At 41.1% G+C, this 16,011-nt stretch overlaps 1 protein-coding gene across 4 annotated transcripts in view; it reads left to right on the top strand.

Moving 5' to 3' along the window:
* Nucleotides 1-11,295, top strand: part of RHOBTB1 (Rho related BTB domain containing 1) — a 69,967-nt gene extending 58,672 nt beyond the window's left edge. For 3 of the 4 annotated variants that reach the window (XM_090278071.1, XM_090278072.1, XM_090278070.1), the window contains 4 exons: nt 2,914-3,064; nt 5,796-5,884; nt 8,428-8,533; nt 9,075-11,295. In XM_090278071.1, the coding sequence (XP_090134197.1) occupies nt 2,914-3,064; nt 5,796-5,884; nt 8,428-8,533; nt 9,075-9,244 (516 nt within the window). In that variant the 3' untranslated portion in view covers nt 9,245-11,295. The remainder of the gene's footprint in view (nt 1-2,913; nt 3,065-5,795; nt 5,885-8,427; nt 8,534-9,074) is intronic. The other variant, XM_090278073.1, reaches the window with a different exon arrangement.
* The last annotated feature ends 4,716 nt before the right edge of the window (nt 11,296-16,011 follow it).

Genomic DNA, 16,011 nt, shown 5'->3' with positions numbered 1-16,011 from the left:
TCAAGCCCTTATTTTTAGAAACAGCAGACACCCTAGTCTCTGAGAGAGCAAGGGTTCACAGGAAGCTCTGGGACTTTTTATATTTACAATTATTAACACTTTATAGCACTTAGCACTTTATAAAATATACACTGTACTTTCACACTCAAAATGGCTCAAGTTTTAGTTTTACAACTTAATTAACCTTCAGTTACCTAGAAAATTGTAGTAATCCAAACACTATTCTAGAGAAATAAAATTTTGGCATTACTTATACATTCAGAAACAAGTGGGTATCTATAAATAAATTCATGTTTGTATAAGATAAATGCACATGCACGTAAACATTTCTATGTTAGATTCACTGGAATTGCAATTAATTACAATACAACAGCTTCTTTATTTTAAAATAATATTAGTAATAGTTTCTACTTGCCAAGTTCTATCTATTGCAGAGGTTGTGCTAGAAACTTGAAATGGTCACATTTGTTAAATCATTGATGGTAATAACCCACACACCTTATTTACAGAATTATAATTGTTTCCAACAGCTCTACAAAAGGAGCCCAAAAAACTAGAATTATCTTATGGAGGGCAGATGCCTTGTACTACAGGCTTCCGCCTCTAGATGACTGTTCTAGGAATCCATCAGTATCAGTGTACCAGCTGGTGTTGTTGTGAGAGGCTGTGTTTGGCTTCAGTGAATATTTTTGGAAGATTCTTTCAATGCAATTGCCGATTACATGATGGGTGATTTATGAGCACACCTGCCCACATCATACTGAGTGTTCAGCAGTTTTTGAACAGAAATGGCATGACCCCTGTGCCCACCCTCCCTATTCACCGAATCTTGCCCCAAGTGATTTTTTTTTTTTTGTTTTCTTGGATGAAAAAAGTCCTCAAAGGCAAACATTTTGTTGATGTGATGGAAGTGAAACAAAAAATGGCAGAAGCACTAGAAGACATCAAAATTGATAAGTTCAAAACTTTTGAACAGAGAAAAAAGTTTCTCGATAGGTGTGTTATATCAAATGGAGAGTACTTTGAAGGTGACTGACATTTAAACATGTAGGAATAAATACACAATGTTTTATAAATAAATTCTGGGATTTTTTGGGGTCCCCCCTCATGTATGAAGGAGGGGGGATAATTTTCTAAATATTTATAGGAATTTTTCTGTGCCTTTCCTTTGATAGATTAAGGGAGAGTTCTGTCTGAAAGGATATTCCCTTTCTGAGGTGGCTGGTGGCTGTGCAGGAGAATAACATGAAAGGTTTCTGTAGCTTAAACAATTCTGGAACCACATCACTAGAAGCATTGGATAAGAGCCCTGTGTGTGTTTATGTACACACATGCATATATACATACATATATACACATATACGTATATACAGAGAAAGAGAGAAAAATTAGATATGTAATATAGATGTAATTTCATATAATTATAGATGTGTATCTTTATAAGCTATATCTCTATTTATTAAGTACCAGAATTAAGAAGTTTATAACTGCTCATCCTTTTGAACTTAGAAATCTAATTCTTAGCCCTGGCTGCTGTGGCTCAGTGGATTGAGCATTGGCCTGCGAACCAAGTGTCCCTGGTTCGATTCCTAGTCAGGGCACATGACTAGGTTGCACGTCAGGTCCCCAGTTAGGGGCGCGAGTGAGAGGCAACCACACAGTGATGTTTCTCTCCCTCTCTTTCTCCTTCCCCCTCTCTCTAAAAATAAAATAAAACAAGTAAATAAGTAAATTATTTAAAAAAAGAAAAAGAAAAAAGAAATCTAATTCTTAAAAACTATTAATGAAATAGGCTGTATTGTGACCCAAACCTTTGCTTCCTAGCCACAAAGGGTTTTAAGTACTGCCCAGCAGTTCTGAACATAGACTTAGAACTATAGTCCCTGTTTTCAAATCTCAGTCTCTGCTTTCTAGCTCTGCGACCTTGGATATGGAACTTAACCTCCCCAAACCTCAATTTCCTTATCTATAAAGTGGCAAAAATAATCTTCCTCTGAGGATCAAATTATATAATGCATTTGGATGGCATGGGAGGCCTTCAATTAAGGTTTTTGTAATCATCCTCATTCCAACAGTAAACACCAGGGCCCCTTTCATGAAGTCAGAGGCCTAGAGAGAAACGTAGCTGCTGTGCTGTGTATATCCCCACTGAGCCCCACCCAGACATCCAGAACTCCCTGACTCTCTAGCAAACTTCGGCATCTATTTATACAGGTAGCAACTACAGGTACTCAGGAGGGAGATGAGGGGAATACTACTGGGGAGAGTTCACCTTACCAATCAGCTATTGCCCCTGAAGTTCCAGGTGAGGATTTCTCTGGGTTCTCTCAACCTCCTGATACCTATTAATGTTCTAGTAGTTCTTAATCTATGTGGTTGTACGATAAAAAAAATAATTCAGTGTGTATATTGTATTAGCATATATTGATAGAATGTTGGAATCAAGCTGGTCACTGTGGCGGCTCAGGTGGTTGCCCAGCCTCTGTTTTTGGCCTCTTAGAGAGCTGGGCTCTATCTGTGTCAGCAACAGTGTAGTTTGCAGCTCCCCCCAACACCTGTAATGTCGCTAGGAGATTTCTTTCCCCACAATAGAGTATTATAAGGTACTTGGCAGGGAAGGACTGTAATGTCATCGTACATTTATAGCCCATTTGTCTGATTTATAAGTCCAAATAGCCATTTAAAAATTCCAAATCAGGCTTTGTCAGGCAGCCCCACTCTTTTGTCATCTACAAATCAAACTGTTATGTGTAAAGCTGTAAATAGTGAATGACTTCTATACACAGCTTCAACGCAGGTGTTTCAGACTTGCCAATATCGAATCACACAATTGGGATATTTATAAGTAGTATAGCCTGAAAATGTGCCCACTGCTTTCTTCCTTAGAACTTAGCTTGTCAAATAACATTTCAGGTGTATCTCCCAAGCATAAACAAGATGTCAATGCAGGCGGTATTGGATTATCTCTACACCAAGCAGTTGTCACCTACCTTGGACCTGGACCCACTGGAATTAATTGCCTTGGCAAACAGGTTCTGCCTGCCACACTTGGTTGCACTTGCAGGTAAGGCTGATGACTCAGGGCCATGCAGTGTCTCTCTGTCATATTTATCAAAATCACATTTAAACAAAAATAAGATTTTCAGGGACTAAAAATCAATTTTTATCACTCAGTATAGGACAGTCTTGTACAGGTGTACAGGGTGACATGAACAGATCAAATGTATCAGACAACCCAATCCAATTCAACAACTATTTTTTAAGCATGCCCTTTGTGGTAGGCCCTGTTAGGTAATACAAATATAAAACAACGGGTTGTGCACAGCCCCGCCCCTTGCGGCCCACAGAACTTGAAATGACACTGTTGTGTTTATGTTAATCTTCATAATGTGCACTCAGGCACCATCTTTAGAAAGAGGCAATAGGAGGCAGTAATTAAGAACATAAGCTACTCAGCCAGATGGCTTGGGTTCAGATTTTGACTCCAGCATTTACTGACTTCATATGTGACTTAACTGCGTTGACTCAGCTTTCACTCTCTTTAAAATGAGAATAATAGTATTCTACCATAGAGCTGTTGTGAAGATTAAAGAGTTAAGTGTCTGGTACCTAGTCAGCATTATGTAAGTGGTTTTTCTTAAAGCTATTTTAGAAAATGTTCTGACATTGTCAAGATCATTTGGGGAGAAAGAAAAAAAAGAGGGTGACTTGGCTTAACTTCACAAAATCTTATGTATTATTTCAAGATTCGTTCAGTTGGTAAACTGAAGCAGGTCTAAATAGGATATATGCACTCAAATACCTTTTTCTTAAAGTTAAACCTTCAGCTTCATTTACCAGTGATGTCAATTCCCAATCTGGGTGTTTATCACTACATTTAGTTGACGCCTGTTAACCACGCAAGCGGAGACAGTGCCTGTGTTTTTTCCTGACCTATCCTCTGCACACAGAAAAGTGCCAGGGGATATTAGCGTCTCAATAAGTATTTGCTGAATCATTAAGTGAGTGAAAATGAATATATGAGCAAACCAACCAGTTGTAGCTGTGCTTGATTTCCTGGTAATGTTTTTAGAAAAAAGATTTATTATTTCTCTGTACTGCACACTTAACCAACAGGAGAGAAGAGTCCTCCTCTCACCCTCCTCCCTCCTCAGTTAGACAGCAAGAGAGAATTAAGCATGTCTATCTGATTTTTAAAAACTGTTTTTAACTAATGCACCTAAAATCATAGATCTAAATGAGTAGTACTGCTTTTTAAATAGCAACTCTGGGAAGCTGTGATGGGCAATTTCCTTTTTCAGAAGTATGCGTTCCAAACCATTTGACTATTCACAGTTTTTACAAGTACTTGTCCTTTAAGGATAAATTTGATTTTTTTTAAACAGTCAGAAGCTGTTTTGAGCCAAATCCATTGAACAAGGTCTGTGATCAATGTTAAGTAGTACCATTTTTTGTTTAAATATTAATGTGGTTATAAAAACATGAGACTGATTTCTCCATGAAAGAAACTGACCAAAGAAACCCTCTCCTGTGAACTATAGACTTCTCTGTATGTTTACTTTTGTTATTAAATTCTAGTTACTGCTGTTGTAATTATTTAATATATGGCTTTCTAAGATGATTCCTTTAATCATTTATACTGTTTGGTATGTACTGTTTAGTATAAGTACAGAGTGTTTAGAATAGTGTTCAAAAATCAGTTTCTGGAGTGAAAATGCTTTGCAAGTCAAGTGTTGAATAAATATCAAGAAATGTTTCTGTTACCTAAAATTTAAAAGCCTGATGACTTTTCTGGGAAATTTAGTTACAAATGATTCTTTGTCAATCTAGCTGAACAATGGTGTGCCAAAGCAACCATTGAAATCTAGATGCCTTATTGATCAGATAGAGGCGTACTGACTAACAAGTACGTAGAGCCAGAGCAGAAAGTAAGCATGGTGTGGCAATGTACTGAATTAGAAGAGCAGATGCAATGATAGAGATGGAAAGAAGAAGAAAAAATAATAATAATACAGCAACATCAAGGAGCTAGGAATGCAGGGCCTAACCTACCCACTCCTGTTAATTCCAGAGGCAGGTGGCAGCCTAAACGGAGGCAAGACAGCTCAGTCTCAGAACCACAACTTAAATTCAACCTAGGATCCTTGGACACAGCTCCCAAGCAGCAATGGCTCTCCCAACTGGATTTTTGTCACTTCTGGCTGATGATCTCCCAACTCATTAGAATCTAAGAGGTTGAACAATATGTCGCCCATCTGCAGCTGTTGAGACAGACATACGCATGCACGTTTTTAATTCCCCATATGGACTCATTCCTGTTACTCAGCCTCTCCACTGTCAGAAAGTGTTGAGAATTAGAGTGAGGTAGGTGGGGAAACTGTCCAACAGGAAGATACTAGAGGGTCTAGAGGATTCTAGTAGGAAGGTAGCATTTAAACATGGCTAGTTGTGGTTAAGGACCTGAAATTTTTTATTTTATTTAAATTTAAATTAATTGAACTGTAAATAGTTTCATGGCCGGCAGTTACCATATGGGACAGTGAAGGCCTGGAGGACTCTGCCTATTTCAGAAGTGCTTACAAGTGTCCCCAGAGTCATCAGTGCAATGGCCGGAGACCAGATCTCCATGTACTGTAAGGCCACACATCAGAATGGGCCTTAGATTCAGTTAGGATGGCTTCCAGAACTGTGTTCCATACCTCCTCCCTCTTGAGTGGCCCTGGACCAGACCCTCCGGGTGAGACGTTTGGCTCGCACAGGACAATTTAACTTTCTCTGCTCCCTTTCTTCCTCAGAGCAGCACGCAGTTCGGGAGCTGACTGAGGCTGCTATGAGTGGCGTGGCCATTGATGGGGAGGTGCTATCCTATTTGGAGTTGGCCCAGGTTTGTAACAATTTGCTTTTCACCTTTTAAATGTGTTCGACTGGTTCGTTTAATGCTGATAAAACATTCCACTGTTGCATCTGTCTAAATAAAGATGTCACCACTGAGTCACAGAGGCCCCCTGTGTACACTGAGATCTGAGAGTTTTACATTTCATGCATCGCTCACCCTGCTGGGCTGCCTTTGAAAAAACAACAAGGACCTCCCCCCCACACCAGGAGCATTGTCCCCCAAGGCATCAGCTTCACATGAGGGAGAACAACTTGGGGCATGCTAGGGAAAGGTTTTGTCTCTCTTTTTTCAAATTCTGGGACATGTATTGGCCAAAATCAGTTTCTAGAATTCCCTGAAGTCCCTCTAGGCCCCATGTCTCACTGCAGCTCTCTAGGGTTTTCTAAAATCAGTATTTGTTAACACTGATCTTGTGATTCTGTAATCCCAATACACACCTATACGCTTCTTCTAGGGAGGGTCTGAGATCCACCTTTAGCTTTGCCACTGAATAACTTAATCAAGGCATGGAGCTAAACTCTGCTCCACTCTCTTTATCTATAAGAATTGAGGATGGTGATGCACTCCCTGTTAACCTTACAGATTATTTTGAGAATTAGGTGGGAGAGAATGTTCAAGAAAGAGCATTGAAGAATGGAAGCCCTCACGTCATACAAGGCATATAGGCAGAATTATCTAGTCCCTGGCTTAAATTTACTGACAATGAGTTTACACTCAGAAGGAATAAGAATAAATTTGTCAGTCTTTTCTTCGGCCCGTTGGGTTTGGCTTTCTCTGTTCCCTCTGTCAGTTAGGGCAGTGGTTTACTAACTCTTAGGTCAGACAATTTAAATCGATATTTCTCAATCAAGGGAGAGGAGGTGGTTTCAGAGAGAGGAGGGAGACACATAGCAGATGTTACTCAGGCCATTCCAACTGTGGCCATAGGAGATGGCTCAGATTCAAAAGGGTAAAAGGTGGAATAATACTTTCCAGCAACCTGTTCAATCTGTGAAGTGTTTGGTATTTTCTTCCTCGTACCTGGCATCACCCTAGACAATTATTGACAAGGAGAGAAATAGGCATAAGCACCAGTTAGTAAAATCCAATGTGTAAAACAACATAATAGAGGTTCTAATAATGACTGAGAACAGGCATCAATTGCAACAGGATCAGTAGGCCCTCGCTGGTTAACCAAACTTGGAATTTGGGGTCTTTTGAAACAGGCCTAGAAGACGATTTGTGATGTTGGCTCTGTACAATCAATATTCTTCTTAGAGAAGAGGAAATGATGCAGAATGTTGAGCTAATGATTTGCAGTTGTGTATGTTTATTTGCATTGTGTTCCTGCTCTGTCCCTTCCCCCACCCCGCCCACACAAATACCCTGCAAGGAAATAATATGATTAATGTTAATCTCACAAGCTTTGGGAGGATGAGTTTAAGATGCAGTCTCCCATATTTGTTAGTGCTGGTAAATATTTAAAACTCAGCTTGGGGACAAGTATAAATTCTAATTTCCATGGTGTAAATTTCCCATCTGACCAATTCTAACAACATGAAGTCACTGAACTCAGAATAGGGAAGAAATACCCACAGTTGACACTCCTGAGTAGGTACAAGCCAACTCCAATACACCACTATCTTAACCCTACTTTCAGAAAGAAATCTAGTATCAAAAGTTGAAAGCACCAATTAAAATAGTCTATGATGTAGGGGTTGTGATTTTCAGAGAGTTCTTGAGATGGTTTCTAAGGCCTTTGGTTTTTCTCTTGGCCATTGTTCAGAACCGTGTGGGCCCCAGGAGCCAGGCTGTAGGTTTCAGAGTGTCCTCTAACCCAAGAAACTTTAAGAACGATAACAACAGAATGGATGTCTGAGAAAAGGTACAGACAAAAACAGTGAGGGATGGAAGGAGACCTGCCAAATCTGGAGAAGATATGGGGAGTTGACTGTCAATTTTTGAGCATCAGGTCTTTTTCTGTCACAGCTACCTCAGTGCCTCCTCCCTGAGCACCTGCTCAAAAAGGAGGGGCAGAGTGTTTGATCCCTCCCATCATACCCACACCGCCTGCTCTTCTTATGTAACCAAAGGACAGGTATAGGACAGTCGCACATTCCACAGTCTCCTCTTTCAGATCTTTGGCCCCAGCAGGCTGCGCTCTGACATGCGACACGGAGTATTGCATTGCCCGGGCTTCCTTAAACAGAGATGACATTGCTGTTTTCTGCTGTTGGCTGGTGCCTTCCAGAGGCTGCAGTCACTTATCACACCAGAGGGCCAGGTGACGAGGTGGGTGGGAGGGCAAGCCGTACTTTAAACTCCTGATCTGATATAGCGATTATTTTTGGTGCGTCTCTCACAGAGGATAGGGAAGTGCTATGCCAAATGCTATAATTGGCTGGGTCAAGAACCACAGGCCAAGGCAAAACAACGTGTTTCCTGACTTAGTGCATGGGCCTTATTTCTGGGACCCCTACAGCAGCTTCCTATTTGTTTGTAGCCCACGTTAGAAAAAAAGAGCCTGATCCGCTTTGGTCACTCCCCTGCAGTTCCACAATGCCCACCAGCTGGCCGCCTGGTGCCTCCACCACATCTGCACCAACTACAACAGCGTCTGTTCCAAGTTCCGCAAGGAAATCAAATCGAAATCTGCAGGTGAGCCTTCGGGGTCCCCAGTCATCCAATTCTTCTCACTTCCGACTGAACCAGTGCCCTCCTTGCCCTGGAGAAGGGACATGGCTCGCAGAGAGCTAGCTTAGGGAGAAATCCTGTGGCTGGCTGGTGGTCACATAGCCATGTGACATAACACAGGGCTGTAGGTTGGGAATTCTCTTTGGAGGACTTCATGCTCGGGGGTTGAGTGGAGTGGGGCTCATGAGGCTGTGCTGCAGAGCATGCAGAGGTGGTCGGCCCAACCTTGTCCAGGGAGGCAGGCTTAGGAGCGGGCTTACACTCTAAATCAAGTGGTCCTGGGTTCAGGTTCTCTGTGCTCAGCTGTGTGACTTTAGGGCAAGAGATTCTGCCTCTCAAAACTTCAGTGTCCTAATCTGCAAAAGGCCCCAGTCCAGTCACTGTTCCAGCACATCAGATTGTGGAGAGGATGTATAAGATAATCATATACGTGAAGCATTAGCCAGAAAACCTAGCAATCAGTGATGAACAGCGGGTGTGATCATCCACTCCTTCCCTTCACCAGACAACCAGGAATACTTTGAGCGCCACCGCTGGCCCCCGGTGTGGTACCTGAAGGAGGAAGACCACTACCAGCGTGTGAAAAGGGAACGAGAGAAGGAAGATATTGCACTAAATAAACATCACTCAAGGCGGAAGTGGTGCTTCTGGAATTCGTCTCCGGCAGTTGCCTGAGGAGAAAAAGGAAAAAAAGTCAGTAATCCCACACACCACATTTAAAAGCACTACTGTAAAATTAGTCTTATTATTAGTGATAAGATGTAGTTCAGGTTTCCAGCATTGATCCTCCTCCACTTTTGTGCATTTATCTTGGTTGGGATCAAAGCACAAGCTCACCATCCATGAGCCTGGACAAAAAGGGAAACTGACAACGCTCACTGCATTCCTTAAACCTACATGTATATTTTTTTGTTAGAAGGCTTAATAAACCTTAGTCTGTTGTTTTGTTTCTTTTTATACAAAGGAAGAAAAAAAAAAAAAACCCAGCTTTCATGTTTCAAATTCCAAATTGAAAAATATTTTTATATGGTCTCTTGTATTTTGTTGAAATAAAAATACTGTGTATTACTTTATTTTACAGGCCACAACTTAACCATGAAGTCGCCCTGTGATTCTCTGTGCTCACAAGATCACAGAGCCTTATTACATAATTAGAGGGTTTTCCTTTTGTTGTGAAGTAAAGGGTTGGAACGAAATTCCCCAAAGTGCAAGTTAGAGAGTGTTTAATCTTTGTTCTGCCGAATAGCACTGGTATAATTACCAAGTCAACTCCAAGAATGTGTATTTACAATATTTGCCGTGTTAAGTGCTAGTAATTGTATGGTTATATGTGCCATGTAAAATATAGTGATATCAAACCTTCTGTTGTTTAAAATGTCTAGATTCAAGAGGATAATCTTTATAAGCATTAGAAGGGCTTCTTAAATCCCAGCACTATTCAGGGCAAACTCACTGGTGGGCCTGAATACAAAAGCTACCATAAGAGGGTTGACGTTTGGATTGCTGTGTTAAGGTTTATGTCTCTCAGTGTTCCTTGATCTCGCCATGCTTCTGCATGCAGATTCTCTACTGACTTGAATCTAGTTGGGTAAGGGTAAGGGTCCCCGAACTCTGTCCCACCATCTACAGGCTTGTCACATCTCACCACCAGAAACAAGCTTCCTCAGGTCTCTCACCTGCGGCCAACTTCATTTGTAAGACACATATTTTTAACTCTTCCCAGGGAAAATCCATGTTGCTGTAGAAATAGGCTAAGGCAGACCACCCACTCCTGCTGAAAGTCAGCGGAGCCCGTGAAGGCACAAAGCTGGAGGCTGGGTGGTCGGGGTCCCTGCATTCTCCAATGCAGACAGGAATCTTATTCCAAGAGTCTAGGAAATGGTGCTATTGTGAGTTCATTCTGACCCTTTGTCATTCTGAGTTTTCAGTGTTAAAATACAAAGTACTGAGCAGGGGAGCTTTCGAGAGGCAGCCAGTCATTGCTTCTCTGTTAATTAAAATTTTTACAGCACTCAGACAGAGCCTTTTAAGGTTCCATACCTACCATGGGATACTGTGTGGTGGGAATTTGGGCTTATTTTGTTAGTTGGTCAACTTACTGATACTAAAGGTTGTGGGTTTGTTCCCCTAGCTTTCAGAACTTGGAAAAGTGACAGACAGTTGAGTCCAAACCCCAATGTTGACCATCATATGCATTTGAAAATCTATTCAGATTTACAGATGGGAACTGATTACTGATTGTGGAAACACACCAGGTACAAGAGTTTAGAGAGGCCCAGAAATGCATCACCCTTTCATGACCAGGGAAGGGGGCAGTAGAGTATGGACGGATGGTTGTAAATGCATCTGCTTTAATTTTTTTTTTTTGTCAATAGAGCTGTAAATCATTAATGAAAGGAGAAAGGAAACAGAAGGAGAGGATAAATGTCAAGACTCAGGAAGAATCGGCATATATCCTGTCATTAAATGGTAGAGGCTGACTTTCAGTGTGTAGTCAGAGTTGAATTTACACAACCAAAGCTCCCATTTGACTGTAATCTTGCCAAAAAATGTAATGGACATATAAATGAACCTGGGGTATAAGCAATAATATACACTAGTGTTTGTTATCAGCTACTCTAACCAAGTGGCTGGTTCATTTGGTTGATGCTGACTATAGCCTTTAACCATGGTGGTTTTGTGTTTTTTATTTCACAAAAAGCCAATAAAATTGTTTAGCTATAAAATGCCTTCAGTTCGTTTTTTTTTTTTTTTTTTTTTTTTTTTTAAGGACTACCAATCATTATCATGAGTGTAATGTTAATAGCTTTTGAAAAAACTATCAAACAATAAAGGTGCTAGGTCACAGGAGTTTGTGTGTGCTCTGGTAATGAGGCCACTTGAATGACCACCATCTTTGTTTTAGGTATTGCCAGCCAGATGTAAATAAGGGGCCCGGTTGTTTGCCCTTGGCTAATATGGTTATGTCACTAGACATGGTACAGCACTGGAAAAAAACAAATGATGTCTCTGCGCTAATGGACTTATTATAACCTGGGTTTGGGTAGTTTGCCAGCAATTAAGTGAAAGTATGCATTGGCAGGCTCATGAAAATCAATCTTTTCAGAAGCACATCTGAGAAAATGTGTAAACAATTTCTGGACTTCTACATGCTGTAATGTTTACCCAAGCTCAGAGGGAAGAAGAGTCTCCAATCAGATCTCATAGGGGGACTTTTCTGAGTGGCAAGTTTTCTAAAACTTTATGGAAAGCAGTTTACAACTAAAAAATAACTGCAGGGAGAAGTCAGTGAGGTTCCCAACACATTCCCATACCTTGTAAAGGCGATGGTCCAGATCATAATGCATACCAGTGGAGTCTTACCTAAAGGAAGTCTTAGTCCAAGTTTCTCCTAGGGCAGTGCCTGGCAAATCACCAAGTATTTCAACAGCCCTTTGTTGGCACAGTAGGAACCACAAATCCTACTGGTTTAGAGATAAAAGGTATTTCCATTATGGACATTCAAGAGCAAGAATTAAATGTTTCTAATCTTTTTTATTTTTTTAAATTTGCTTCCATTTTATGGCATATCAGTTGTCAGAATTAAGTTTTTCATCACAATGACATTAGCTAAGTAAAATGCATTCTACTAATCAGGGAAAAAAACATAGTGAATCCCAAATTTAGAAACTATTTTATGAGCTCAACATTTCTGAAATGAATGCTTTTCTGCAAGCTAAATATTTACCAGGCTTTTTTTTTTTTTTCCTAAAAGAATGCAACTATTGCATAAAAGATGTAAAGTTAGAAGTTATCCAGGGAGAATGTGTTTGTTGTGTGTGAGTGCGCCTATGTTTAAGTAATCAAAAAGCAGCATAATGAAGAGAAAAAAAAAGAAAAGGCTAAGAGCAATTTTTTAAAAAGTAAAAAGAAAGAGGAAGATGGGTCACTGTCAGAAACCAAGGAAGAAGAATTAAGCACCCTGAGCCACAGAGATATTCCCTTTGCTTTAAAATGCTAATTTATGAGATTCCTCTATACCTCATGACTTAATTTATTTTCAGATGAAGACTTTGTCCTCTTGAATTTCCAATTAGGCAGACGCTATATGCAACATGAAAAGGCATTGCTGTGGCAACACTGGTGACCTCCTGTCGAAGCAACGCCAGTCTCTCTGGCTGCGTTTGAAAATTCCACCCTATGCTGATAGTACCTCTACATTGAGCACTTTTACTTAAGCCATTTAGATGCAAGTTTTTTCACTGGGTTCATGGGCATGGCCTCATCAGTTACTTATTTACAGACTACAGTCTACAAAATATGGAAATCATTTAGGAGCAGATAGCTAGGTAAAAGTCAATCAATCATATAGTCCCACATGCACAGACATGAAAGTGTAGAAACAACAGTAGGAGACAGAAGTGTCTTGCCAGCAATTCGCCACTTCTCTAGAAATAGAATATCTTAATGACATGGAGTTCCAATAAAATGTAGATAAAATGAGCAATACCCAAAGGTAGCCCATGGAGGGAGTATTTAATGTTTGAGTCTGAATACATTCTCAATTCCGAAGACAAGACTGGTTATATTTTGCAGCCATTTAATGAGGAAAGGACATAATCTATATCTCTCTTCTTGAATACCAACGAAATTTTTGGCATTTTTTTTCCCAGTCTGATAAAAGAACTACCCTTTTGGCTTGATTCACAGTAGTCTCAACTGGGGTGATAATACCCATGGAATGTTAAGTTTAACTATGCTTTAGTCATCTAAAAAACGGGGACAGGTTTCCACTGCGTTTTTGGTGCAGATTAAATGAGATGATTGAGGTAAAGTATAACATCTGGCATGTAGTAAACGTTCAGAAAACAAACAAGACATCCAAAAGAGAGGACCATGCTGCATGCTGCAAAATAGAACAACGTGGTCTTTTCCGCCCAGGGCCAACCGTGATGCTCAGTGCTTCATAGCTGATTAAAAATTAGAAAATAAGAGGTATGGGAAAGTGAAAGAAAAGCAATGAACTGGAGAAAAAAGACAGGTAGGTGGTGGCAGAATACAGGAGAGCGTGGCACCTTCCAGGAGGATGGTCCCCCTCACTGGGCCTCCACTGTCTGTGGAATGGGGCTGGGCCACCCCAAGGCCAAACTTGGCTGAGCCTCCAATTCATTTGCAGCACTTTCATTTTTATCAATACCAGTCTTTTTTCTTTCCTTCTTGTTTTTCTTAAAGATTGGATGTGGAGTCTAGTTAACCAGCTTCTTCAATGCTCCTCACTGGAAACATAGCCGTGTTACAATATGTACAGCCTGTCCTTTTCTTTCCCATGGCTGCTTAGTGTTCCTTAGACTGCTTCTACATTTTACACTCCCATTTCACTAGTGGTAAAACCACTGGTCAAGTTCCACTCCCTGGCACTACAGTGGACCTTGTACATGCCCTGGGGTCAAGATCTAAAAACGGATTTCAGATCCTGCTCCTGAGGTATATATAGATCAAAGCATCCTGATGTAATAGACATGCATGGAAACACATTGGTGATTGGACTCTGATGAAAATCCTTCTCTGTCACCAGCACTAAGTTGATATAATTCTACAGAATTTAAGTCATAAGAATCTGAAAGGCTCTGGCCCAGGCCAGAGATTGACTGTCCTCTGACCAAAAAGTGGAAACACAAGGCTTAACTCCCTGCTCTCTTAGAGGTTTGAAGAGACTTTGCTGATAGTGAATTGTTAGATATTGGAATGAATTAGACAATCCCATCTGATTGTGGTGTTCTGTGTCATCTTGTAGCAGAGCAAACCAGGGCTCATGCACATGGCACCTTCATACATGACCCAAAACTCAGTGTTGAAAGACACAGGTTTTTATTTACTGGATTTCAACCTCAGGGCAGGCCTGGGAAAACTCCTGCTTAGAGCTTTGTTCTCCCACGAGACCTAGTGCTTTCTTTGCTCCCCACCAGGCTATAAGCCCAAACCAAGCCCAATAGTTTCCAATATTCTTATCTATTCTTAAATTGGCTGCTCAAATAGCTTTTCAGTCCCTCTGGAAGGTACACTCATGGGTTTCAGAGTCTCCATCCTCTCGCAGCAGCTCTCTCCTTCAGGGTCTGGAGTGCGTTGTCCTCAGCCTCCATGTAGCCCAGGAATACGTGTGCCGTATTACACCGGATCATGGTAGAGTCCTGGGAGGCACAAGTCCCAAGAGAGTGGCCCTCTGTATGTCCTAAGTCCCAAGAGTCCACATAGTGTCTAGGTCTGCAAGGCAGCACGTCAGCACCTTGCAAGGCAGAGTCCTTGGTGGCTTTGGAGTCAGCTAGAGCAGAAACCTGACTACAAACTGCATAGCTGCTTTCTCTCTCAGACCTCATGGCCGAATCCCTCGTGGTTGCCCCTTCCTCACTACAGCTCAGCATGGCTGCTACCTCTCCCCCTGTCTTCCATAGTGGACCAGCTACCTCTTTCTCACTAGCCCAGGTTGCATGGCCGAATCCTCAGAGGAACAGATGTAGCTTCTCCCTTATGATGGGCAACATGGAAGAATCCCTTTTCCTTTCAGACCACCTTTATTTTAAATCCTAAAATGGAGCTTCCTATGTGACCTCCTATGTGGCCATCACCTCCCCTCGCTTAGTCACAGTCAGGATAAGCCCTAGAAGTTACATAGTCCTTTTACCCTGGGGCAGCAGCCTGCTTCCCTTCAGGAAAGACTTGCCATTATGAAAAGTGTCCTAAGCCCCACCATCCACTTTTCCCCCTCCCCCAAACCATGGGCTGGGGAGAATATCTTCTATTTCAAGGTCCCCTCACTCTGCAACCTGTTACAATCTGACGCTCATGAAAGGAGAGAGGACAGGATGGCTTCTCAAGAGCCTCTTGAATATTAAGATTCCTAATTTTATGCCTTAAAGATTTTTCTGTTGAGCTTATGCACATCCATTGAAGGTTGCTTTCTAATTCTGTTATTTCACATATGAAGTCTAAAGAAAAAGTAACCGGTCAGTACAAGTTCTATAGATTGTTCAAGCTATCTCAGAGTCTTTGAGATTCTTTATGACTCTTACGTTTTGTAGAAACATAACAGCATGCATATAAAACGTCCCTTTCTTAGTTCCCTGCTCTCGGTGGTAAAGCACTGAGCAACACCACCTAATTCATTAGGTAGAGGGTGTTCAGACCACTGTGATTTCTGCCCAAGCCCTAACTCTATTGGGATTCTTGGATCTTATTGCCACCACAGCCATATTTCTGAGAGGTTTCTTTAAAAATAAGTAGTTATAGTAAATGGCCAAGCATCTGAAATCTCCAACTCTTAGAAAAATGGGCTTACTAATCTTTAAAAACAAAAACAAAAATGAGGTGGACTCTCTCCCCAGTAGATTCTGTACTGTAGTCATTCTTGCTCTCATTTTGCTTCATTTACATAAATAGCCAGGGTACAAGGCCTTGGTATGTTAAGA

This window comes from Furipterus horrens, unplaced genomic scaffold, assembly GCF_987537825.1.
Source record: "Furipterus horrens unplaced genomic scaffold, mFurHor1.1.pri manual_scaffold_5, whole genome shotgun sequence".
In the NCBI taxonomy this organism is placed as follows: Eukaryota; Metazoa; Chordata; class Mammalia; order Chiroptera; family Furipteridae; genus Furipterus; species Furipterus horrens.
This window is presented reverse-complemented; position numbering and strand designations above follow the sequence as displayed.